This window comes from Drosophila eugracilis, unplaced genomic scaffold (assembly GCF_018153835.1).
Source record: "Drosophila eugracilis isolate 14026-0451.02 unplaced genomic scaffold, ASM1815383v1 contig_2147, whole genome shotgun sequence".
Classification (NCBI taxonomy): Eukaryota; Metazoa; Arthropoda; class Insecta; order Diptera; family Drosophilidae; genus Drosophila; species Drosophila eugracilis.
Genome location: NW_024573030.1, coordinates 1,356,448 through 1,383,506, shown reverse-complemented (window position 1 = coordinate 1,383,506; position 27,059 = coordinate 1,356,448). Strand labels below are relative to the sequence as shown.

The window sequence follows — 27,059 nt, the reverse complement described above, 5'->3', positions numbered from 1 at the left end:
TGAATATAGAAATCTGAAATATTCGGAAATATGTTTTAAGAGCTTGAATTTCTAAGTTGAGATACTCTTTTAAAATAGTTCTTCTAGTTAGGGTGTTTTTTTTTCAGTGCAAGCGATAACATTTTCTAATTTTATTGGTCACATTGATATCGATTTAGTATAAAATAAATTTCATATATATTTTTTTAAATTACATAAACAAGAGTACAAATTAATAAAAAGCTAACATGTTTTTTATTTTATTAAAAAATATTTATTTTACTTAAAGTATTGTAAAATAAATTAAAGAAATTGAATTATTTGTCAACATTTGAATATAACGGCTCGACCAGCTGACCTGGTCTAAATCGGTATTTTATAGTAAAAACTAGTATTTTTGATAAGTTAGGGCTGCATTTTGTGGGTATTTTTTAGCCACTGGACAAACGGTTACATCTTGGCTTGTTTGCGTGAAAAATCGTAACATTTTTGTTGTAATGTAGGAAGCAGCAGCGGCAGTCGACAAACAAGAAATCGCGCACCGCTCAAAAACTAAAAACCGCCCGTGTAATAAGACATAAACTCCAAAAAGACGGAAACAACAACCCCCAAAAGTAAAGCGGCAGTTGCAAGAGTTTCCCAGAGTGGCAGCGGCAAAATAAGGGAAACGAAACAACAAGAAAAAAAGGCGTTTGCGTCGCGTCCTGCTGTCCGAAAATCAAAATTAACCGTCTTTAGCGCGTAAAACTAAACACTTTGAATCATTCAAAAAACGTAAGTTTACCAATGGAATATTGGAAAATACATATAGAATGGAAAACTAAAAGTGTGGAAAAGTGTCTCTATATGTGTGTGTGTGTGTGTGTCAGTGTGTTTTAACAGTTACGACTGGCACAGATAACCGTCGTTTTCTCCCCTCTCTTGCCTCTTCTTCTTTATTTTTTCTTTCCATTTTCCATTGCTAGCTGTACATTGTGTGCAAGGGGGATAGAGCTTGCATACGGGAGAGTAATGCGATCTCTCACCCTCTGTCTCTCTCTAGGTCTACCTCTCTGCACAATTGGAAAAGTAATAACAATAGTAAAAAAAAAAAAAAACATCTGTGAGTGCAAATTGCCAAGTTAAATATTTAAACGCAGTGTGTTTTTGGCATATTAGACGCCATGTCCTTGACATAATTGCAATTTTCTTGTTTTTGTTTCTGTGACCATCGATTATTCCCATTAAGTCTCTCTCCCTCTTACTTTCCCATGTGTGGTGGGGTTGTTTTTGTTGTTGTCTGTGGTCGTTATCAATCCAGTTTACGTTTCTGATAAGGCGTAAAAATATATTTCGAAAAGAAGAAACTCGGCGAGGTGCAGACTAAATTAACCACATCCCCCGGGTTTTTCTTATCGTCCACTGCGGTTTTTGTGCTGTATTTATAGTCCATGGAATTTCCTTGGCATTTTCTTCTCCCACAGAGCAGCATTCTTTATCTTTATTTTCCTCTTCTTTTCTTCTCCCCCTGCAAAGTTGACCTTCCCACTCGGTCTTTTAAAGTCATACACTAAAAATAGTACTACCAGCACATGTTTTTAATGTAAACAGATTGTCTTAGATCACAGACAGAGTGAAAGGGACAAAAACTGGATAGGTTCATTGTCCTTGATCACTGTGTATATGGTTGTGTGTTAGAGTGAGAGAGGAGAGACAGATGGGAAAGGTCGTGAAAAGTGAAAAGTGACTCTCCCCCGTGTGACGTGTCACCTTCCATAAAATGCATTTGGTGTGATAGAAAGTAGGCGAATGGGAATCACAAGGACAGGAAAAAATAGGGGGTGGCAAAAATGTCATTTAATAACACCCTTAAAATATCCCTTTTTCGATTTAGATAATTTTGTGCTGGGTAAAATTTAGTTACCAAAAATATTTCTGAAAAAAATATAACCAAAGTTAAAGTTAATTGATCAACCTTAATCTATGATCTTTAATCCACTGTATAAGTCATCTGAAGAAGTAGTAATTCTGAAAGAAATATATAAAATAATATATAGCAAAGTTTATAAAGTAGAATTTAATATATTTAAAATATAAAATGATATACCTTAAATTCGACCAACCAACCTACAACCTTAATCAATCAATGGGTTAATTTTGTGTTTGCTTACCAGGGATTTTCCCTGTCGTAACATATACCTCCCCCAGAGAGCTCTACTACTGAAATCGTCTGGGACCCCATAAAATATCCCCTTTTTTATTTACATGACTTCAATTTTCACACGCCTATCTCATCGTTGTGAGTCAAAACGGGCGTTTATATAATTAAATCCTACCCCAAGTTTCCCCCCTGCCACGCCCCCTTTGTGGTATTAAAAGGCGCCCCTATATGTATATATAAGCCTTATCGCTTTCGCCTTAATTTCCCTGTTATCAGCAAGTTAAGTCGCCGGCTTTAATTATATTACCGGGGCTTGAGTCATGGATTTATGTATATGTATATATATATATATATATATATATGTAGGTATATAATGGAAGATAAATATTTACATTGTATTCGGTATTTGGAGTTATCAGCATTTTCAGTTCTTAGTACCTGCCGAGGGCGGTACCTGCGAGTCAATAGCTTTATCTTTATCTCCATTCAACCCTCCGACGAATATCGACGAAAACCCATAAAACTGAGTTTTTATTCTCCTGTCGGATCAGTAGTAACCTGTCGTTTGTTGTCTCTTGTCAGTCTTCAGTTATTTGTGTTACAAGTTTATATATTATATTTTCTAAAGCAAAAAAAAAAAAAAAAAGTATAAAAAAAGGAAAAAAAAAATATTAAAAATACAATATAGAAGGGAATCTGAAGAAGAAAAAAGTTGTAATACTAAACTCGATGCGGAAGTGTTTGGCCTGAGTAAGTTCTTTGTTTCTGGTTACGCTGCTGTGGCTCTGAAAGTTCCTTAAAAAAAGGCAAAAAAAAAACTAGGAGAAAACACCTTTTCCAAAAGAAAAGCTAGCAGCGCCGCCGCAAACAAGCAACACTTAACGCCCATAAATTAATTACTACCAAGCACGCTAGGAATATAAAACTAATAAATACAAAAAGTTTCAGAGAAGAAGGGGCTACGGAATTTCAAATAGATCGCTGGGGCGGATCTAATTAGCAGCCGAAAGGGCTGATCATATTTCATATTTAACAAAGGGTATTAACATTTTGTGGGCAGTAAATTATTGTAAAATATATTGCAAAAAAAGTACATTAGAAGTTATTAAAAGAAAGTAACTAAAGAATGGTTAAGTGTTTTTATGTATGTGAAAATTTAGTTATTTTTTGAGTTCTTTTTCTTAACTTTTGGTTACAAAAAATGGGGGAAAATGTTCAATTTTGTAGACCCTATTATTAATATTTTAAACAATTTCTAGAGATATTATCTATATCTTTTAGAGATCCCAGCTTAATGGCTACCCTTTTTAGGGGTATTTCTAGCTTCGATCTTGGAAGTCTGAGCCATTCTTTTCGAATGTTTTTCCGTATGCAGAACGCAACCGAGGGAAGATACATCCAAAATACATGACAGCCAACTCGGTGCCCCTTCGTCGCCCCTATTTATTGTGTTCTATTCTGTGATTGATACGCCCCCAACGAAATGGGTGCGAAAAAGACTCGAAAATAGAAAGGCAATTGCCAGGCTGATTAGCCAGGCCTTAAAGCGCCCAACAAACGCAAAAAAAAAAAAAAAAACAAGAATTCAATCTCAGACGTTGATTAATGGCTTTAAAGCCAAAATGTCGTTGTAGTCAGGCAACATCACAAATAAATTACAATTTTATTTAAATTCGAAAAAAAAAAAAACAGATACCAAATACATAGAGAAACCATTCTAATTAATTATTTTGTTTTTTCTTATCTCTTGCAGAGCAAACGTATATAAATCGTATATATATATATTTTCTACCAGTTTTTCGTAGTATTAACTTGAATCAAGATTTCAAATTATCGTTTATTTTTTTTTTATATATTTTTTGAACGGCTTTTTTTTTTTGCAAGTTTTGTTTTGGTTAAATTTGTGTTGAATATTTTGTGTAAAGAAGGACACGTGGCTAGTTACGATAGCCGATAAGATGTTTAGTCCCGAATATGAGAAACGCATCCTCAAGCACTGCAGTCCTGTGGCCAGAAATCTGTTCGATAATATCGAATCGTCCACCACACCCACATCACTCGACCGCTTCATACCCTGCAGGTGAGTTTGGTTTTGTAATTATCAAATGGTTTATTTTGTAATATTTAAGTTTTAGAAATTTATTTGGATTTTTTTTTGGGCAGTTAGAAAGGAATATTAGTTAGTTTTTAGCAGGAAACCTTTCGAATTTTGATCTCTTCTGTTTATTAACAACAAAATAAATCCTAAAAAAGAACTTCTATCCATTAAAATACATTTTTCATTTAATTTGAAACCCTTCTAAACCTCAGTAACCATGAGTTACAACCTTTAATTGTTTTCTTAATAACAATTTGTAATTTTAATTGAGTGCAATGAACTCTGCACAGTCCGTTATTCTTTTTGCTACGTCATCTTTTCCGCTTACAAAACCCAAAGAAGTGGCATGTACAAAAGAAAAAATAAAAAGAATAAACAGCAGCGGATGTAGCAACTACCTACGGGCCAACCTATGAATTTTCCACCTGGCTGCCTCTCGTTTAGCTAACGGTGATTCAATGTCCGCCGGCAAACAGAAACAACAAACACGAACCACAAACATGGTCAGCTAATGTAATTTACATATTGTAATTGCTGCAAAAAAATAGTGGTTTTTATATTAAATTAATTCTTAAGATTCGTATTCGTAAAGTAAATTCCTCTAAAAGCATATTTCATGACTACATTTTGTTCCTATATTTAGGCTCGAAAGAAAAATTGGCATCGCTGTTGGCCAAAGAACTTGAATATTTCTCCGTCATTCGCTAATGAGTTCCGAGTAGAATGAAAAGACCAGAAAAGAAGAAATGAAAAGACAACAACCAAGGCTAACTAAGAAACTTCATGGGAAAACAGGGAAATTTCAACTTTGTTGTGTGCGAAATTTTTTTTTTTCCTTTTTTTTGGGCTTAAACACTAAACCCCAAAAGACGTGAGAGTTCAGTTAAAAAGTTGACACGAAGAAGTAACATTTTGTAAGATTTTTTCATTAATTAGTTTCCGGTTAGGGAGGAGGGTTATTATTTTTTTTTTGTATACTGTTTAAAACTTGATAGAGGCTTTGATAGCCCCCCCCTTTTTCGATTGAATTGACATTCGTCGTCGCGCCTGCAGTTTGTATATATGTATGTATATTTTTCCTCCTTCAATTTACGTTCCCCATCCGCTTATGAAATTTGATTTATTCGAGGTGGAAGTGAGCACTTCAAATGCGTTTGCCAGATATAATCATCAGGGGTAAAAAAAAAAAAAATGTATTATTAAACAAAGTCAACGCTTATTGCATTCGTAAACAGTTTTTCACAGTGCACTGCAATTCTCTCACACTTGGCCAAATTTCATGGCAAATGATTATTATTATTAGTTGTTGTTTTTCTCGCAAATTTTGCACAGTTCGACCGTCAATAATTTTTTTTTTTGCACGTTGCACACGTTTTTTATGTTTTTTAATGTATAGAAATAATAACAATGTTAGGAGGGGGTTGAGTGTTGTGGGGGGGAGGCATGAATGCCACACGATATGGCTAAATTGAATTTGAACGCGTTTGCATAAATTTATTTAGTCTGCGTTCTGTGTGCCCTCCCATTGCGTTTTTTTATTTTTTTTTTTTTTCATTTATAAATTATTTATGTAAGGCTAAGTATTTTTTGATGTTCTCATTTTTCTGGTCTTTCCCATTGTTCATGGTTGAAGAGTATAAAATGGGAATAAGTAAGGGATAAAAAATTAGAAACTTCTTTTAGTATTAGTACCTCTTTTGTCTTTAAAAGATCCAAATAAATTTGTACTTCTTAGCTATGCCCTTTGGCTAGTCCAGCTTTCATTGTTCTAGCCAATAATTTATGGCATTTTCATTGCATTGCCATTTTCATGTTTTTTTTCCTACATTTCCACCGATCACAGAGCGAACAACAACTGGCAGACGAACTTTGCTTCGATCAACAAGTCCAATGACAACTCACCGCAGACGAGCAAGAAACAGCGGGATTGCGGGGAAACGGCACGCGATAGTCTCGCCTACTCCTGCCTCCTCAAGAACGAGCTCCTGGGATCGGGAATTGACGATGTAAAGACCGCTGGCGAGGAGCGAAATGAAAATGCCTACACGCCGGCCGCGAAGCGGAGTCTCTTCAAATACCAGTCACCCACCAAGCAGGTTAGTTTTCCATTTACATTTACGTTTTCCTAGTGGTTAATCAACTGATGTGAAATGAGAAATAGGTTTTATCGAAACAAATCGAAATTATCAATAGATTAACTATAGAAAACTATCGATGATTATCAAAAAGAGGGGTTGAAGTGCTAAGATGATTGATAATTAAGAAATGAATGATATTAGGGGGTAAAAGTAGAGGTAGAATGGAATTTATAAGAAAATCCTATAAAAATGATTATCATATGATATCGAAATTATCGAATTGGGCATAGTTATCGGTGTAAAATCTAGTTTCTACCAACGTTAAATAATTTTTATTTACAAAAAGCCAAAAAAGGCGTTTCTTTTCCCAAATCAATTTAGATTTTATAAACAATCTTTTGTGTTGAGAACCAAAAAAAAAAATGCTGGGAATTCTCTATGCTAAAAAGGTCAGCGAATTTGACTTTTGATTGAGGTTTCACATGACCATTGTGTACTGCAGAATGCATTTAATTGAATTTGCAGTCGGTGTTAATTGAGGTTTTCTTGTACTTCTCCTTGAAAATAAAAATGAAAATGAACAAGAAAAAGATTTCAAATGGAGAGTTGAATAAACCTCAGGTCGTGGGAATTATAAATTTCAGTCTGTCACAAATATTAGTTATGATTTCTATAGCTCTTGGCTTGGCTTGATTTACCATCTAAGAGATTTTTCTTTGCTGGAAAATCTCTTTTGACCGGCGCACAAGTTGTCTCACCTCCCCCGACTCTCTAACTAAACACATCTATTGATCGATGGAAACCGGTTTTAATGAAAAGTCTAAAGGCCTAAGACGGTTAGAGAGAAAAGTTGTTCGACCAAAACTCGAGGTTAACACACTCTTCTTTTCGATTCCAATGCGCCGCGCGTGATGATGATGATGCCCAACGTGTTTGTAGATCTCTATGTCTATATATAGTGAATAGATCAACATTGCCATGTAATTGTATATATATATATATATATATATAGCTAGTGGACTCTGATTGTTCAAGTGTTTGGTAGAAATGATATAGATAAAGAAAAAACAAACAGAAACAGAAACTGAAACAGCGAAACAGATGTGAGGAAGGGGAAACCATTGCCACTTGTCATTAGATTCCTGGCAACGCCGGTGATCTTTCCCCATCACAATTATCGCCATTCTCCATCATAATTATTATTATTGCAGACCTGACATATTTGCCTGCTTATCAGATTTATGTTGCCTCAATTGCCTCAAGAAAAAAAAAAAACAAAAAATCACAAAAAATATATAAATAAAGAGAGGTACGTGTGGGGCACGTCCGCTGACCGCCGCCTGTTTGCCCTTCTCGATTTTGTTGAATATTTTTGCTTTGACTGATTTTTGACAGTTGACACGTTGCCACAGCAGAAGCGGTAGAAAAATCATCAGTAGACCCCAAAAGAAATAAAAAAAAAAACACAAAAAATTAATAACAAAAGCAAAATCCCTACGTTGGAAACAAACAAGTGAGCAAACGTAGACACGCACTCACTTCAGTTAATATAAAATTGTAATTTATTTAAAGGTGACGCGGTAAATACACTTTGAATTGTGTTTTCTAGATTAATTGGTTGTCTCATTTATCAGAAATGGTTTTTTTGAGATAACTTCCTTGTCAAAGCGATTTATTAGATTTTTTCTAACAAATAATACAGTTTACTTAGGATTGATATGAAGTTTTCCAATGTCAATAGTTAGATGGATAAATATTGCTTTCTTGATCTTATATATATACTCTTTTTCTTATTAAAGGGTATATATATATATATAATGCCAAGAAAGAAACTGAATTTGAAGTGGTCGAGAGACCGACCGGACCGCGCTGAGTTCTTCATCTTCAACTACTACTTCAGTGGTCTAAAACGACACTTGAGTCAATAACTGAGATCTCTGTGTGCCCATTTTTTTTTTGGGGGGGAATTTCAGTTAAGAGGGAAAAAATCACTTAAAGAAACTTTTGCCCCCCTTCTTCTTTTTTTTCCTTATTAATAGCGATCACAGCTAGCTGGCCTAATGGTTTTGGCCAATTGGCAACTGACGAGAGCTGATCCAATTCACTGTCGCCCTGCAATTATTTACCCAACAAATCACTGGTTATTCATCTATATCACGCCCACACAATTAACACGCCACTCCCCATATTTTTTCTATATAGCCCTTATGTTTCTTTTTTTTGTTTTTTTGATTTTTGATTTTTTTCTGTGGTCATAACAAACAATATGTAATTCAATTATGTGCGGTCGCAAAGTTATTGTCATAAATAATGTGTTGTTCGAGGTGGCCCAACCTCCTCAAAATTTTGTTCGTATTTTTTTTTTTTCTACAGTAGTTTCTTGTTGTCCAGCAGTCACCAAAATATATGGTCTCAACACTTTTTTTTTTTTTTTTTGATTTGGATTGAAAAAAAATGGGGATTGGTTTTTGAGTTCATTGACGAGTTGGAATTTTTTGGTAGCGAATGAATGGGGTATCATTGTTAGTCAGAAGTTGTTAGAACAATTTGTAAAAGTCTGGAAAATATTTTAGAAATTTGAAGTTTCAGAAAGGAAAGGTGCAGCTTGGGTTTAACTAGGTTTTTGTTTAAAATAATAAGTTTAATTTCTCTAATAGTTAGCACATAAATATTTATATTAAAAAGATTTCTTATATACAGGGTGGCTGGCCCATGTAGCGTTTGCTTTTTGAACTATTGATAATTTTGGTTTTCACATTTCGAATGTCATTGTCAATGTGTTAGATATTTAGTAGAAGGTTTGCGGTTTGCGAAATGATAAAGAAGAATATTTGGGAAATTTTGATATTTTTATAGCGATTTTTTTAGGGCAAATCTTTCGTGGGCCACCTTTTACTTTTAATACAGGGTGGCCCATGTAGCGTTTGCTTTTTGAACTTAGATTTTACAAAATGGTTAAGTTTATGCTCAAAGAAAATTGGGAAATATTTATATTTTTATAGCGATTTTAAAACGCAAATCTTTCATGGGCCACCCTTTACTTTTAACACAGTGTGGCCCATGTAGCGTTTGCTTTTTGAACTATTGATAATTTTGACTTTCACATTTCGAATGTAATTGTCAATGTGTTAGATATTTAGTAGAAGGTTTGCGGTTTACAAAATGATTAAGTTTACGCTCGAAGAAAATTGGGAAAAAATTGATATTTTTAAACGCAAATATTTCGTGGGCCAGCCTATACAATTAGTCTCCTTATACATTAAGATAATTAAAAATCTTGTTTTACAGTTTTTAATAATAATAATAGTAATAACATTTATATAGGTTGTTATGGTTATTTTCTCATGCAAACTAAAGGAGCGGTTTAAGTTCTTTCATTAATCTACCTTCGAGTTGTGAATTTCGTGCCAGCTTAAGAGTTTTTGAGTAATTATAATTATGTATTATTTTATTTGTTGTTTATCATTACATTCTCTTTTTTTTCCAACAATCCAATCACGGCTGCTTTAAGTAGCTATAATTTAACACCCCTTTGCCCGCTGATTTCGTGTGCACCTGTTTTTTTTTTGCCTTATGTCTGCCCATTTCGAAAAGCCATTAAGTGGTATTATAGATAAAAAAAAAAAAAAAAAAAACTACCGACTAACTCATGGGCATGGGCCCACAAAATCTCATCTCTTTAGGTTTGTTTTTGTTGTCTCCGTGTTTTTATTGTTATTATAATTATTAATTTATGCAGCAGACATTTGCATTAACATCGCATTAGCGATGACTATTTTCGTGGCAGCGTGATTAAGTTGGTCTGAACCAAACCAAGATATCCCAAACGATCGTAGCGACAGGTTCAACATTACCATTAAACATGGGTTTTTGCTGCCCCTTTCTTAACCCTTTACACGGCCACCAATTCATTTTGGAATCACGCTTTTTTATATTTCCCCTTCTTTTAGATTTCTGTTCTGTCTGCTGGTTGGCTGTTTATTTGTTTAATTTATAAGCCTGCCTTCAAGCGCCGCCCACAAAACAAAAAAAAAAAAAAAAAAAAAAAACAACAAAAAAATATATATAAAAAAAAACACACACAAAAAGTCTTAACAAATGCCGGCCGGCAAGTTTTTATTTCTTCTTATTTCTTGTTAGCAGCTCGCATTTTTGTCTTTTGTTTGGTGTTTGCTGAGCAGAATGAATGAATGATGATTGTTGTGACACTACTGTTTTGTACCAGACTGTACTGCAATTAACAGAGAGCTCTTAATAGAATTAATTCATTAACGCAGTGGCAGAGAGGGGGGAGATATTAAAAAGTTCAAATTAAATAATAGAAATCTTTAAAAGCATGAAAGATGTATGAAACTGATTGATAAACTTGATTGCTTAGGATCTTGAAATAATATTTAAAAAATCTTTAATATATATATAATCTGTAGAATGCAGTAGTATGAAAACCCAAAGTCTAAAAAATTACGCAAAAATGTTAACAAAAAAAAAAAAAAAAAGTGATAAATAGGTAAAGCCTACCGCAAGGTTAACACAAGAGAGCTCACTCTGCGATTTTAATCGCTTACAAGTTGTCGGATTTCCTTTTGCCATTTGTCAGAGGGTTTTACTGCCCCCTTTTGATGCCTCCCGCCTTGAACGCCCCTTAATCCCCCACGAATAACCACAAACTTTAAGCGTTTTAACAATTGAATTTCTAATAGACTTTACCACCTCGTTTTTTTTTTTTTTTTCCTTCGCACTCTGCATGGCATCGAAAAACATTTAAATTTAATGGCAGTTGCTTGTACGCTTTATAGAGGTGATTTTTGTACGCAAAAAGGGGGGGGGGTGGTGGTGTTGGTAAGGGGAGGGGTTTTTAACTGCCCTTTATAACATTCCCAGAAAATGGAAGCAAAGGCCTCAAAAGCCATTAAATTGTGGGCTTCTTTTTTTATATACCACATATTTCTTTGCTCTGTGATTTATATTCTTTTTTTTTTTTCTCAAAGTGTAAAGTGACCATTAAGGCCTCCACACACGCACATCTCTCTCCTCTAGTTCTGTAATTAAGTTCTGTATGCCACATCTCGTTTTCATTTGTTCTTCTCTGTTAATTGAATTAAATTTTTAATTTGTTAAACGAATTAAGCGTGGTGGCATGAGGTCAAAGCACCTCAACCCTATCTACCCGATAATGGATATAAATATATATAATGTATAAGGAACGTATATATATATATGGGACTTACGTGTTCGGTTTAACTGGGGCGCTATATTTGCCGGGATGTTTGCTTACTTTATCAGAGTTCCAAACGAGGGAACCTGACCAACCCATAATGACAAATGCGGTTCCAAAAAACTAATGTATGTGCCAGGCCAGCCAGGCCAGCGATATGCAAAATGAGTCGTGCTTGAAAAATATATATAAAAAAAATATACAAAATTCTAAAAAAAAGGTTCTTTAAAAAATTCCTAATGAAACCCATGAGTGTGTAATTAATTGCCCCAAGACTATTACTCAGCCTACATTTAGTAGTAGTTAGGTATTTTATTTTGATTAGCTTCTTAGTCACACGTGATATCAAAACTTTATCGTGAATTATTTCCTGAATTTTAAATCAGAATATTTTATCTGGAATTTCCACAAAAAAAAGTAAATCTTATAAAACACAAAAACCAAATGGGACAACATTTTTTAGAGAAGCTTCATTTGTTTTTTCTTTTTACAAGAATTTATTTTCATAAATTAAAAACAATTGTCTAGCATCACGGAAACGTATGTGGAATATATTATTTCTCACTGCTGGATGTTATTCTTTTTTTTTTCTCAACTTTTTCATTTATTTTTCTCAGCAAGAAGAATGCAGTCTTGAAGAAAGCCCTTCTACTGACCTCTCAGCATATTCTCCTAGCCATCAAATCGAAATTTCTATCAAACTAAACTCTTCTCTGAACTTTTTCACACATTGCACTTAGCTTGGCACGCACAAAGTCCGCTTAGTTTTGAATGAGTTTTTGGTATTTGTGTATCTCGTTTTTCCCACTCCGACTTCACGCATTTCAAATTGTAATTGTGTTGCGTAAGTTGGGGGGGCCAGTTGAGTGGGCAGGGGGCGTGTCAGTAGGAGGCTTTACAATGACTATAACTACTGGCCCTTTACGCATACGCTTAACACACTTCTCTGCCCGCATTTTCTATGCAAACAAAAGCCAGAGGGTAGAGCTACCAGCGAAGCGGAATGCGTGCCAAATGCGAATTGTAAGGTTACACGGAGAGAAAAACTCTGCGGTTTGGATTTGTGGTTTAGAAACATTGAAAATCCTTAAACTATATAAGTTTTAGGATCTAATTAGATGAATAATTATTGGTGGTTAAGATCTACCTTTTGAGAATGAATTTCTTTGAATGGAAATCTTATTTCTCTGTCTGTTGGAAAGAAGGTGAGGCGTTTGATAGGGAGGAGGAGTAGAGCATATGTCCAGGGGGGCAGGGACTGGGACACGGTCGGAACTCTTAGCACGATGGCGTTAATTGCTGAACGCCAAGTACGCGGCTCGCAAACAAAGTGAACTCCAATGGTTTTTTCTTACGTTTTTTTTTTTTTGCCTCTCACGGATTCCTACAATTGAGACACATTTGCTTTGGCAATTTCTTGCTCGACTGCAGCAACTGGAACGGCAGCAGCTACTAATTGTTTAGATAACAATATGGACCATCCCACACTTCTATATCGAAATATATATATTATATTTTAGGACTACAATGGCGAGTGCCCGTACTCATTGTCCCCCGTCAGCGCCAAAAGTCAGAAGCTATTGCGTTCGCCGCGCAAGGCCACACGTAAAATCTCGCGTATACCCTTCAAAGTCTTGGATGCACCCGAGCTGCAGGATGATTTCTATCTAAACTTGGTCGATTGGTCCTCCCAGAATGTCCTGGCTGTGGGTTTGGGAAGCTGTGTCTATCTGTGGAGCGCTTGCACCAGTCAGGTAAGTGTCTGAAATACCTTAAATTATATAGAATATCTAATGTCTTGTTTTCCTTTTTTAGGTTACCCGCCTGTGTGATCTCAGTCCGGATGCAAATACGGTGACCTCGGTGTCGTGGAATGAGCGTGGCAATACCGTGGCCGTGGGTACTCATCATGGCTACGTGACCGTTTGGGATGTGGCGGCCAATAAGCAGATCAACAAACTAAATGGTCATTCAGCACGTGTTGGTGCATTGGCCTGGAATAGTGACATCCTGTCGAGTGGATCGCGTGATCGTTGGATTATTCAGCGGGATACAAGGACACCGCAATTGCAATCGGAACGCCGATTAGCTGGACATCGGCAGGAGGTGTGTGGTCTTAAATGGTCACCGGATAATCAGTACTTGGCCAGTGGCGGTAATGACAATCGATTGTATGTATGGAATCAGCATTCTGTGAATCCTGTTCAATCCTATACGGAACATATGGCGGCTGTGAAGGCGATCGCTTGGTCGCCGCATCATCATGGACTTTTGGCCAGCGGCGGTGGAACGGCGGATCGGTGTATACGCTTCTGGAACACATTGACGGGCCAGCCCATGCAGTGCGTGGATACGGGCTCGCAGGTGTGTAATCTGGCCTGGTCCAAGCACTCATCGGAGCTGGTCTCCACGCACGGTTATTCGCAGAATCAGATTTTGGTCTGGAAATATCCATCGTTGACACAAGTGGCCAAACTGACGGGTCATTCATATCGTGTTCTCTATTTGGCCCTGAGTCCCGATGGTGAGGCTATTGTTACGGGTGCTGGCGATGAGACGTTGCGATTTTGGAATGTTTTCAGTAAGGCACGGAGCCAAAAGGAGAATAAATCTGTGCTGAATCTGTTTGCCAACATCAGATAAGGACAATAATCCAAGGACCGAAGACTGAGCGAGGCGCCAAAGGCAAAAACAAAAACAAAAAAACAAATACACAACCAACACAAAAGAAAAGTAAAAGAAAACTAAAACCAATCAGCAAACCAAGCAGAAACTAACTAATCAACAAGCCTATATTCTATATATATAAATATATATACAAACGATCCTTGTTCATCAGTCGTTAGTAAAATTTAGTTACCACAGCAGCAATAGTTTAAATAAATTTAAGTTAAGTCATTTGTATAGAAAGGTAATTAGCAATTTATGAAGAAAGAACATCAATTAATGGCTGAAACAAGAACTGAAAACACAAGAAACTAAGTCTATCTAGGCCCTTATATATATATATATATATATATGGGATGTAAGAAATTGAATTAACAACAACAAAAACAACAACACCACACTCACATACTATATAATAATCGAAATCTTTTTGTTGCTTACGTGACGGATACACATAAATATATAAATATATTTTTTTTGCTAAAATTTAAGTAACTATCTTTATTTCTTTTCTTTCCATTTCACATTTTAACTCACACTCTCATACACGAACACAAAACAATGTATATTTAAAATAAATTTATACAACTTAAAATGTGCCCCAAAAAATATGCTAGTGTTTTCTTATGCTTAGTGGTGTTTAAAACCGCTGAATGGCTCAAACGGTCTTGGAGCTTATTGGGGGCTCAATCCAATCGAGTGGAGCCCCTGAAATCGGCAAAGTGCCGAGCTTTTGTCTGCCACCTGTCTGCTAAAAGCTTTTTGATTTCGCACTGGTGGTCGTGGGCGTGGCCAGGGGCGTACACTAAAGGCAGGTGCACGAAGGGGTTTTGCATAATACCAAAGGGTTTTCTTTTTATATATTAAATATTTTCGATTTTTTTGTAATCAATTTGTTTTCAGGAAAATGTGAAATTATAAAGGCTTAATTAAATTAATATATATTTTTTTAGAGCATTAAAAATAATGGTTTATCTTACTGCAAACTTTGTATTTAAAAAAATTTGTTTTTGGCCAAAAAAAACCCCATTGGGACAAGCCTCTGGTCTGCCTGCAGCTTCCGCTGGCGAGCTTCTAGTCCGTCTGTGTTTTGTTGTTGTAACTCGGTTTCTTGGTCTGGCTCTCTGCTTTTCAATTTGTTGTTGTTTTTTTTTCATGATTTTTTCTTGTCTTTTTTTGGTTTTTGGCCAAGTCCAAGTTTAACAGCTCGGCGCGCCAGAATCAAGTTCAGTTGCGCCGCAAACGCGTCGCGGAAATGTTTCTTTCGCTGCTTCCACCGTCCCAAAGAAATCGAAATTGAAATATATATTTAAATTTAAATTTAAATTTACAACCATTAAAACGAATGCGACGCCGTCCTGCATCTTAAAAAGAATCCTTTTTGGCCATTCAAAATAAAAACAAAAAAACAAATCACACAAAACCGATACATCGAAACGGGAAACTTATCCCGTTTGACTTTTATTCCCCTACCGTTACCAGGTAAAAATTGTGTGTGTGTGTGTGTTTTTTTTAAGTTTTTAATGTGAAGTGCGTAGTGTCCTTGCCGTTTTGTTATGGTTGTACCTGCTGCCACCTTTTGAAGGTCACTCACGCACGAAGGCCGCGCCCAGTGGGTGGTGGCCCAATATATTAAAAGAGGCGGAATGGCGGAGTGGGCCAAATGTCAAAAGGTGAAGGCAGCCAGGCAACCTTGGGATTAAAGCACAGCTTTCCCTGCCAACGGACAAGTGAAAGTGAGAGCAGTCGAAAGATTAAGAACATTAGGAGATGTCAACTCTTTGTAAAGATTTTCTATATAAAATTTTTAAAAATCTTACATTTCAACCTTTGATATTAAGGATATATGGTGACTTAGTTTTTATAGCTTGAAAGATTTTAATCACCAATATAAGTTGGGAATGGGTTCTTTGTAAAGAATGTTCACAGATAACGAAATATTTTAAGCTTAAGCTTAAAACTTAAACTTACTAAAAGGAGAAGTAATATAATACCAAGATAAGAATCTTAAAGTCAGCGTAGAAATGGTTAACTCCTAATTACATTTTTTAAACACTTTCATTGCGGTCTTTAATTTAAAACCAAGATGTATTTATACTTTGGATAACCCATTAAGATTATGAAACCCAGGCACTTAGAAACCCCACCTAATGTCCCAGAAAAGAACCTCTTTTGGCATTTGGCTAGACATTTGCATGTCAAACACTTCTCATCGGCTTCAGTCGGCTGATTTGTGGACATATCTAACTGGCAACTTGGTTAAATATTTGAGTGGTCGATAAGCAAGATCTAGCCATCATATTTTTCTTCTTTTTGGCACATACAATCTGTGATGGCATTACCTCGACAATCCGTGAAATTTGCACAGTGATTAGCACACGTGGTTAATATTATATCAAGTTGTATGGTAAGGTCAGAGATTTGTGTTTTTTATTTGGTTTCGGTACAATATTCTCGACCGTTTTCGCCAATTGCGAAAGTCAACAATATGTTCTTGACTAACTTCCGATCGGTTTTACCCCGCAGTCGCATCTTCAAAATGTTGTGAGAGTCGCTTCCTCTATTTCAGGCAATTAACGCCTTCGCTTTGGCTTTCGGTTTTTGATTTTTTTTTTGGCTTTTGGTTTTTTGGTTTTTGGTTTTGAAGTTTTTATTTAGTCTGATTTTGAGTTAGCAAAGGTACTATGACCATCTTTTGTCTATCGACCTTGAACGGGGGAGGGGACGACCGTTCAATGACCGGCACTGTCCAGTTAGCTTTATGGATATTGGTGGCGACTTTCGATCGATTTATGCAAAGACAATGACAAGCCTCTGTTTGTCTTTTGATTGGCCCTAATTCGATCGTCTGCCCAGATGGCACCACTTTATGATCACTTTCCAAAATATTAAGCTACTAAAAACATAAGATATTGCTCCTAATTTGATTGTTAATTTATTAGGTGTTAACTTTACAAAATACTAAATTTAACACTTTTGAAAGTGATAATTAAATAAAACTTTATGGGTCTTTTTTTTTATTGAGGATATTGGTATTAGATTTGGAATTATAAAAACTATTGAGTATTATCAAAGGAGAGGACTGAAATAATACAGATTTTGCTAAAAAGGTTAACTAAGTACTTAAAGAAATGATTAAAAAATGTGCAGTAATAAAAATTAAGTTCAAAACACATTTACATTCCAAGCTTCTGCAACTAATTAAAACTGAAAATTAACAGCTGTCCCACAGCTGCGAAAAGCCTTCCTTATCGATTTCCGTAAAGAACACCTTCGTTGTGTGTATTCTGCACTTAAACTTGACCTCATTTTGGCCAGAGGACAAGGACAGAGATTCCTTTATGAACGTGGCACGTCGGAAGGTCTGCTCTGCGGCAATTACAGCGATAATCAGACACAACAAAAAAAAGAGATACACGGCTGTGACAGTCCGGCAATTACCACGTTTCAACTGGAGAGAACCACCGAGCTAGGGGGGGCTCCACAATAACCCAACGATGAGGGGTCTGTTTTTTTTTTCTCAGAGGGGATTACAACTTGTTATTGTGGCTTTTAAGAACCAGCGTTTCCATTCCATCTGCAGCGTGACATTCAAAATGCAAACGAACACCTCAGAAACCAGTTTTAGATGCGTCCAAGTGAAGGGCTTCACCACGAAAAAAAAGAAATAATATAAAAAAAAAAAAATATAAAAAATACAGAGGCTATCCAAAAACAGGAGATCGTTGATTGATGATCAGATCTGTGGATCCAAGACACGCCTGTTGACGCAGAAGATTTTTAGTATATTAAGTCGACATATCAAAGTTCAAACTTTGACCAAGGTACACAAACATTCCCTGGGGTTTAATGGCCCCCTAAAAAAAAACAAACAAACAGCTACAGTAAAACCTCCAACACTCAGTTTACAATTTGCCCAAATAAAAATTGAATTATATAGCCTTTGAATTACATGCACTTATATCGTTAACAAAAAAATAAACTTGGAAAAGGGTTTTTATTTCGCTTGGAATCATAAAAAACGTTTCGGCCCTAAGATTTAACCTGTACGTTTTTATTTGCCGAAATAATTATTTTTGCTTTAATGGCTTAAAAGTCTATTGCAGTTAAATGATATTGTGGATGGAAACCTTTTCTATTACGAGCTAAACGAGGTATGACATTCTGTATTTGGTCAATTTGTTTTCAATAAATTAGGATAACAATTTTTGGCTTAAATGTGATAATTTCTTCATGTATTTTTTCTTATAACTTGGCTTAAAGTAGTCACACAGCTAAATGGCGGACTGTTTTGAATAGCTAACGACCTAAGCTTCAGATTTATTTTATTTTCTGGTTGATTTTCGAGAAATCAATTTTGGCCCAAATTTCATATTTTTGATTTTGATCATCAAAATTTTCAAAAATGGGCCAAAAATGAAGTTTCCCAGATTTGAATGCAAACCAATTGGGAATCACAGCAATCAAATTACGAGCCCTACGAGGTATAACATTCCTCATTTGGACCATTTTTGGCTTTGTTATGGCCAAAATACTGATATTTTTGCATCCAAAATCACGTATACGTCGGTTGGGAGCAGAGAGCCCGGATTTGTTGCAGTTCCTTAGCTCCAACTTTGTAAAATCAAGCCGCACAGCTAAAACAATGACTGTTTTGTGCAGCTAACTACCGAAACTTAAAACCTCTATACTTACTTTTTGCGTTATTGCTCTGATTTGTTGCTGCGAAGGCTGATTTAATAGCTAAAAAACCTGGAAACAGATTTCTAATAGAAATTTGCAATACTACGTTCGGTATTTTAGCTCTAACTCGGTCAAAACAAGACGCAGAGCGAAAAGAACGACTGTTTTGTGCTGCTAACGACCAATACTTACCACCCCTATCACTCGTTTTTCGATTTTGGGAAAGTCAATTTTGGCCCAAATTTCACATTTTTGATAAGGGGTACCATCATCAAAATTTTCAAAAATGGGCCAAAAATTAAGTTTCCCAGATTTGAATGCAAACCAATTGGGAATCATGGCAATCAAGTTACGAGCTCTACGAGGTATTACATTCCTCATTTGGACAATTTTTGGCTGTGCTATGGCCAAAAAACTGATATTTTTGTGCTTAAAATCACGTATACGTCGGTTGGCAGCTGAGAGCCCGGCTCTACCATCACATTATTTTTGTGGAAAATGACTAAAATTTTACATGCAAATGCATGTGAATGCAAAAATGTTGGAAATTTGTTAACAATTTCAACAATATAAGACATTCTATATTTGAACAAGTACTTATTGCGTTATGAGTAAAATTCTGAATATTTTATGGATAAAAAGTGAGATCAAGATTTTTTTGCGAAAATATGTAATTTTCCCTACTTTCTTTTCTCATAAATCGATTAAAAATTGTCCTACAGAAAAAGAATTGCCTGTTTTGAGCAGCTAACGACCCCACCTTCCCAGCCATATCACTGATTGTTTGATTTTTGGAAAATAATTTTTGACCCGATTTTCACTTTTTTTTAAGGGGTACCATCATCAAAATTTGCGAAAAATGACTTACATTTTCCATTTCAATGTGGGTACACAGTTCGATTGGAATTTTAATTACGAGTGCAACGAGATATGATATTCCAAATTCGGACCATTATTGGCTTAGTTATGTGGAAAATACTGATTTCCTAAGTCGTAAACTTCGCCGCTGGTCAGAAATCGATTTTCTGGGTTTCTACCAGGCGAACATGAATGCATAGCAAGCTTCTGCTGGGCTCCAAAAGTTCTTTATCTTCGAGCCTGCTGATTGGTCAGCCAATAGGAACTCAGCTCGCTAGAAGTTAACAGTTAGAAATGCTTGTCGCAGACTAAAGATGGAAAGTTGCATTGTTTTTTTGTCCGTGTCACGATATTAGCACGATAAACACGAAATAATATTCGAGTTCCATACATTTGCTAAGAGCGTGTCGAAAACCAGCAATCACGGGGACATCTCTAAGAATTTTGTAAATAACTGAGCTCTGGTTACCTGCTATGCGTTTCTGTTCGCCTGGTATTTGAAAAAGCAAAATCGTTGAAAATTTCTGGCCAACGACATTTTTCCTCAGTCAAATTGAACGATTTTTGGATTTCAGCTACCAGGCGCACAGAATCCGCAGCAAGTGACTTCTGTTTATTTTGAGTAAACAAATTTTTTCAAGATGGCTGCCACTGTCAGCCATCATTTTTACTGGAAAACAACCGTTGTTTTGGAGGTAAACACAACACTAGAGATGGGAAACCACGTTGTTCTAAGTGTCAAATCACGAATTTAGCACGACTGGCACGAAAAATGAATTAAATCCCTTGTATTTCAAAGGGTCGTGCCGGAAATTATTACTCACGCTGACACCTCTAAGCAAACGTTGAAAAGAGCAATCAGCTGATCGATTTACGCCTGCTATTTGCTTCTGATCGCCTGGTATTAAAAAAGAAAAATCGTTGAAAATCCATTACATATTTTTGGGCCAAACGACATTTTTCCGCAGTCAAATTAAGTGATTTTCGCATTTCAGCTACCAGGCGAACAGAATCCGTAGCAAGCAAGTTTTCAGAAATAAACTAATAGCCATACACCTGCTACTGATTTATGATCTCCTGGTATTTTACATAAAATCATCCAAATTCGTTTGAATTTTGGCTCAATTTATGGATTTTGGGAGTTCAGCTACTAGGCGAACAGAAATCACAGCAAGCTGTTTGTTTACTTCGAGAGAGCATATGTAACTGTACTTTTTGTAATGGCTGCCATTCCCAGACTTCCAGCCGCCATTTTGAAACCCCACGAAAGGTAAACACAAGCTAGAGATGGACAATTACGTTGTTTACCATATCGTATCACGAGTTTAGCACGATAATCACGAAATAATCTTAAGGTCCCATGTAATTTATTCGGTGGTGTCGAAAAACAGTACTCACGTGGCCATCCCTACGTGGAGCTCATAAATTTAGCGATTTCCACCTACTACTCAATTCTGTTCGCCTGGTATTTTAAAGGCATCAGCTACCCAAAATGCGTTGAAATTTTGATCAAAAAATCATTTTTTCTCAGTCAAATTGGCAATTTTGGGAGTTCAGATACCAGGCGAACAGAAATCGTAGCAGGTGTTTTTTGTTTATTTTGAGTAAACACTTTTTTTCAAAATGGCTGCCATTTCAATATGGTTGCCAACTCAAGCCCCTCTTTCTATTGGAAAACAACCGTTGTTTTGAAGCTAAGCACAAACTAGAGATGAGCAACCACATTGTTTTCGATGTTGTATCACGAGTTAAGCACGAAAGGCACGAAATTCTAATTAAATCCCATGTATTTCATAAGGTCGTGCCTGAATTTAGTACTCACGTTTCACCTCTAAGCAAACGTCAATTTCGCTTATCAGCTGAAATGTTTTAGGCCTGCTACTTGCTTCTGTTCGCCTGGTAGAATCGATAAATCTAGCAAATTGACTTGGAAAAATATTTATAATGGCAAATGCAGGAGTTTGACTATTAACTAAGGGAAATTCTAATGTGTTTGAATATTTCTTCCCATTTAAATTATGAATTTGACAAGAATCATTATTTTCATTGGAAATTTATATTTATTTTATTATATATAATATATATTTGGCAAAATTATTATACTCCCTTCATAACTTGGCTAAACATGATCTCAAAGATAAAAATGGATCAGGAATTTTGACAAAAATAGTATTCTTCCATTCGTATAGTACAAAAATCAGCAATTATTATAATACTTAAGATCAAAGTACATATTTTCTTGGCTGAATGAGTGGCCAGTTTTAATTTGAAAGTGATGTGTTAGAAGTTTGACTGTAATAATCTCAAATGATTTGATCCGATGTTGATCTCTTTCTGCTGAGTGACAGCTTAAAGCCAAAATTATAGTGTCTCGCGGGGCGCACACAAAAGGTCTATAAACGGTTTAAGTATCCGTTTTTATTTTTTCGGAATTTATTTTTGAGTTGGGTCATTGTACTTGAGGTTTATAAACACAAAACGATGGAAATGCTGGTAAGCGAACTTGATTCGCTTTTGATTTTAAATTTGTTTTCGTTTTCTTTTTTTGCATTGGCGCGACCAAAAAGACTGGCTTATTATACGCCATGAAATTAAAAAGCCAAAAAAAGCAAAAGCATTGACATTGAAAATTATGCGAACAACAAGCGCGGCGAGCCAATATAATTCAGAGAAGATGATTTTTATTATGGTGTTTACAGAGAGTTACTTAACTTCGGTTAGATAGAATGGAATGGTTCGATAATTGATTACCAATTGTTGTCACTTGTCGGTGCGAATTATTAATGCGAATTGCGATTGATCGCTTTGCCCATTGTCGGAGTCCATAAATAACATCAAATAACAATTGATCTGCGGGCGCAAAAAACAATTCGCATATGGAGTGACAGACAGCCAAGTTCAACCGTTGACAAGGGGGCAAGGCTCCGCCTCTGACTTTTGCCATTATATTTTCGTCTCCTCTAATATCTTAATAACATGTCAGACTGTCTTCTGGACATATGTTTCCATCGAAGTAACCATTCATTTCCCTTTCCAATCCAATTAACTAATGTTTAAGGCTTTTAAAACAAGAGTCATAATTCTTCGTTTCTACATCATTCAAGTTGGGGGGTTCTGTGAATTGAAGTCGAATAGTTATTTTTAGAAAGGTATAAAATGATCTTTTTATTTTGATATAGTTTAATGGACTTAAGGGTATCAAAACTATTTTCTTGCCTGACCTACGCCCATGATACCAAGTTCTCACGCTCTTCTCTTCGCTCCAGTTCGATGGCATTGTGACCCAGCTCTACCCTCCCTTTTTAGACCCCCTCCCACCCACGCACAGTGGGCACAAAATGAACAATTGTGCAAACATCATAAATAATACTTACAATAAGCGGTCGCAAGGTGTCATCATTAATTATTTTCCAGCTTTACAAGCCGAGTGATGAACGAGTGATGGGTAAAATTGTTCCTTGGCCTGGCATTAAAAATACAAAAACAAAAACAACAACAAAATATAGTAACCAAATAATAACGTAAAGTAAACTCCAAGCAAACAGAAGAGAGAAGAATCAAGTTGGTGTCATAAATTGTTTTTATACTTCTTCTTTTTTTTTTTGTTGTTGTCTTATTTTTTTTTTATTTTGACTAATTAACAGAGTTGGCCGGCCGGTGACCTTCACCTTTTGCCGAGTTGGCCAAAAGCAAAGGTGGAAGGCAAAGAAGAGAAGCCAAAGAATTGGTAACAAACTGACGCCTCCACCTTCAACTGACCCACAAAATATAAAGACAAAAAAGACAGAGAAAAGAAACCGGCGCCGCTCTTCCTGACTGCTTATTCAATTTGATTTCTTTTTTTTTTTTGGCCTGAAGAGCGAACGGCTCTTGGGGTAGGTCACTACCTATTGGGGGGTCTCCTCCACCAACCCCCAACCACCAACCTAATACCGTTCATTCGCAAGCCGTCGCCTTTTATTTTGCAAATTGTTTTTTTTGCCTGTCTTCTTTTTACCTTTGCCCACGATCATTTGTTTTGCCTTGCCTTTTGTTTTGATCGTTGGTTTTACAGTGGTATAAAGAGGAAATTGACAAAAAAAATATATATAAAATATTTTATATTTTTATGATATTTATAAAATATTCATTAGTACTTGTTTAAAATGTATTTAACATGAAGATCTGATAATCTTTAAACATCAAAACTTTTTAACTTTATATAAAGAACATTTTCCTACCAATTTTATTATACCATCTGTAAATCTAATAAAACATAATGTCCAAAATATCAGATATCGTTCAACTGTATCTGTAGCATAACAAGATATGTACCATTAAAATGATAATTCGAGCATAAAAACTAAGTGATTATCATAACAAAATGTGAAGTTTTGTTATTCATATCATGTAGATGATATTGATATAGTTTCTGATGATATCTGCTTAATGATTCATATGATATGGAAGTGAAGTTATGGACACCGGACCACTGTGCACAGTTATGGATATTTGATTCTGTTTTGTGGCCCAGAGGTCATATACGAGCAGTCCATAGAAATGCAAAAAGCGAGCTGTTGCGGGCGATCGGCAAACGGCTGCTAATGATGGCCCACATATCATACAACACTATAACCTCATACCATAACGCCTCATTATCGCGCTGTCAGTTCGTTCAAGCAGATCTTCGCATCGGATCAGTCACGCCCCTTACTTACTTTATGGATATTGATATATATGTTTATGGTTAATCTTCTTTCCGATCCTAGTTGGCACCATGAGGGAACCGCTGCCCGTGGCGGTGGTGTTGCTTCTTTGGCTCGGTTCGGTGGTCCCACCCACTTCTGGATCAGCGGTGCTCATCTCCGACATGACCATGAGCGTTATGGTGGAGCTATCCTCCCGTCATCCTTTCTGCAAGATGCATACAGATCGGTGAGTTCTACTAGAGAAGTTTTACAAAAAACTAAATCTTATTCTCTAAGAATTTTGAAATAATTTCAAATAAAAAAATAACACAAATAACTAATAATTATCTTTGATATACACTTACCCAGCGGCGATATCCAGCGTATGTTACTGCAATCGGATCCGCGTCGCATCCGCCAGGTTCCGCGGGAATCGGTGATGGAACTGGAGGAGGTATGTCGCCGTCAGGGATCATATGGCCATGAATTTCGCGGTGGATTGGGCTTTATATATCCAGGAACCAAATGGTGTGGTCCAGGCACAGCGGCCACCAGTTACGATGATCTGGGTGCACATTCTCGAGAAGATCGCTGTTGTCGCGAACACGACATGTGTCCCGATGTACTGAATGTTGGTGAATGCCGGCGAGGATTGTGCAATCGTGGAACCTTTACCCGAAGCCATTGTGATTGTGATGCACGATTCCGGCGTTGTTTGCAGGCGGCAAATACAGAAACGGCCAATACTTTGGGTGCCATTTTCTACAATGTGGTGCAGGTGACGTGCTTCCAGGAACGGAGTCCTTGTTCGGCACACCAGAGGTTCGAGGACTTCTACTACCGCACCGATCACTGTCCGGCGGAGTACCGGCAGGCCGATCTCTATGTGCCACCGCATGGGGATAATTTAATAGCCAAAATCCTATCCCATCCGCAGGGTCGATCTCTGGCCGCTCCTGATTTTGGCCCTGCCAAATCGACGGCTCGTCGATGGGGTGTAAAATTGGCCAGCGTTGGTTTGGCAGCGGTCAATATCCTGCGGGAGGTGGTGCAGCGACCTCGCCTCCTTTGGGATAGCCTACAGTCGCCGGTCGCCAGGGAGCTACCACCGCCCAGATATCAGGATCAGGGCTATCACTATGAGCGGCCGGGGCCTTCGTCTTATGGATATGGTTATAGTGGTCGAGGTTATGGGGGCTTCGATTCCCCTTGGAGATAAAAGCAAGAGTTACGAATGCCCCCTCGAAGACTGTCCCCCACGTTGTGGGTCGATTTTGCGAATATCTTAAAATACTTAACGGTTGGAGAAGTAATCGAAAAAAGGGTTCTTTGAAGTTTTAGGGGAAAAAAAGGTTAACTATATAAAGTATAATTTGGGGTTTTGTAATATTATATATAATAAGAAAATTTCCATTCAACTTGATTTGCCAAAGAAAAACGCCTTAGCTTATAACATGACCAGCAAAAAACGTGATTTTCAAGTTAATGGTAAAGTTATCTTTGTTTAATCCTGCTTTATATTCAGTTAAAGTCTCATTCTTATAGGTGTTTATTATGCAGGAAAAGTTTCATTATCATAGACTTAACATCAATTCTTGGGAAGAGAATAAGTCGTATTGTTCTCGTACAATACGCATTTTAATGAATACCTTTAAATGGGTTTTTCCCAAGACGACTACCTTTGTGCGTAATTGGGTGATATAGTAATATACACGAAGAAAAGAGGGTTTTATATAGGCGGGAGTTATGAGGAATATATAGAACAACCTATATCTGATAAGATCTACAGATATATTAAATATTATCTTCCTCCCTTTCCGAATATTACCATAAAAATACTAAAAGATTACTCTCCGATCGTTAACTTTTTTTTTTGATAGATCAAAAATCGACTCACCTTTAGTTCCCTTTTGTAGTATTAGTAGTCATAAGTTGCAGTTTAGGTTCCCAGTATGGAGCCCTAGTCTTAGAGTCATTTAGATGCATGTGTGATTGCCATTCATGTTCTGCATGTCCACTAGATCATCAGTTCACTAATAGTTATTCTGTACAAATAAATTCACTGAAGAATCGCATGCCTGCTACGCTCTTCCTTTTCCGGTTTATCGATACGATTTGATTAGAGCCGGATATAATCAAACCGAACAGGAGGCCATCTGCGCTCAATGGCAGTATCAGCCATCGGAAAAGTATGTACCCAGCCAGCCGAGAACCTCCTCTTAAGATGATACCTGGATGATGACCTGGACCAGTTGATGGACACATGGAAACGATCTACAAATCTACAATGTCATTAGCTTATCCAAACAGCTATAGTTTATCCTCGATTGCAATTCGTAAACCTGATATGAGAATGAAAGCCAAAGATCAAAAAAACAGCCGCTCGAAACTATGTAGATGGGAAAATATATATGTATATTTTCATATATTGAACGCATACAAAACAGATCTATATATATATACACACAAAAACGTACATATGAATAAATATATTTACCAAGATCAGAGTAATGATTGGTTTCTTCTTGCTCCCAACAAAAGTGTAATATTTTTCGAGTGGTTTGTATAGCATATTTTTTTGGGATGGTTGTGTGTCCGAATAAGCACACAACGAGGTAGTCCCGGTAGTCAAGTCTGCAGTCAAGTTATTTACCTTTTTAGTTGTTTTTTTTTT

General features: G+C 36.5%; 2 protein-coding genes across 6 annotated transcripts; both read left to right on the top strand.

Moving 5' to 3' along the window:
- Positions 1-446: 446 nt before the first annotated feature.
- Positions 447-14,785, top strand: LOC108110321 (fizzy-related protein homolog). 2 transcript variants are annotated; one of them, XM_017219345.2, is made up of 5 exons: positions 447-753; positions 3,873-4,199; positions 6,061-6,313; positions 13,031-13,264; positions 13,326-14,785. In XM_017219345.2, the coding sequence occupies exons 2-5, from the start codon at positions 4,078-4,080 to the stop codon at positions 14,151-14,153; spliced, it is 1,437 nt and encodes a 478-aa protein (XP_017074834.1). In that variant the 5' UTR covers positions 447-753; positions 3,873-4,077; the 3' UTR covers positions 14,154-14,785. The 2 variants fall into 2 exon arrangements, with proteins under 2 accessions (XP_017074834.1, XP_017074835.1); XM_017219346.2 differs by lacking the exon at positions 447-753 and adding an exon at positions 2,645-2,869.
- Positions 14,786-15,210: 425 nt separating this feature from the next.
- Positions 15,211-26,920, top strand: LOC108110318 (acidic phospholipase A2 PA4). Of its 4 annotated transcripts, none has more exons than XM_017219335.2 (4): positions 15,222-15,659; positions 24,467-24,632; positions 24,755-25,163; positions 26,509-26,920. In XM_017219335.2, exons 2-4 carry the CDS (start codon positions 24,475-24,477, stop codon positions 26,518-26,520), a joined length of 579 nt encoding a protein of 192 aa, XP_017074824.1. In that variant the 5' UTR covers positions 15,222-15,659; positions 24,467-24,474; the 3' UTR covers positions 26,521-26,920. The 4 variants fall into 4 exon arrangements, with proteins under 4 accessions (XP_017074821.1, XP_017074824.1, XP_017074823.1 ...); XM_017219334.2 differs by having other exon boundaries at positions 15,231-15,659; positions 24,755-25,207; XM_017219332.2 differs by lacking the exon at positions 26,509-26,920 and having other exon boundaries at positions 15,211-15,659; positions 24,755-26,460.
- The last annotated feature ends 139 nt before the right edge of the window (positions 26,921-27,059 follow it).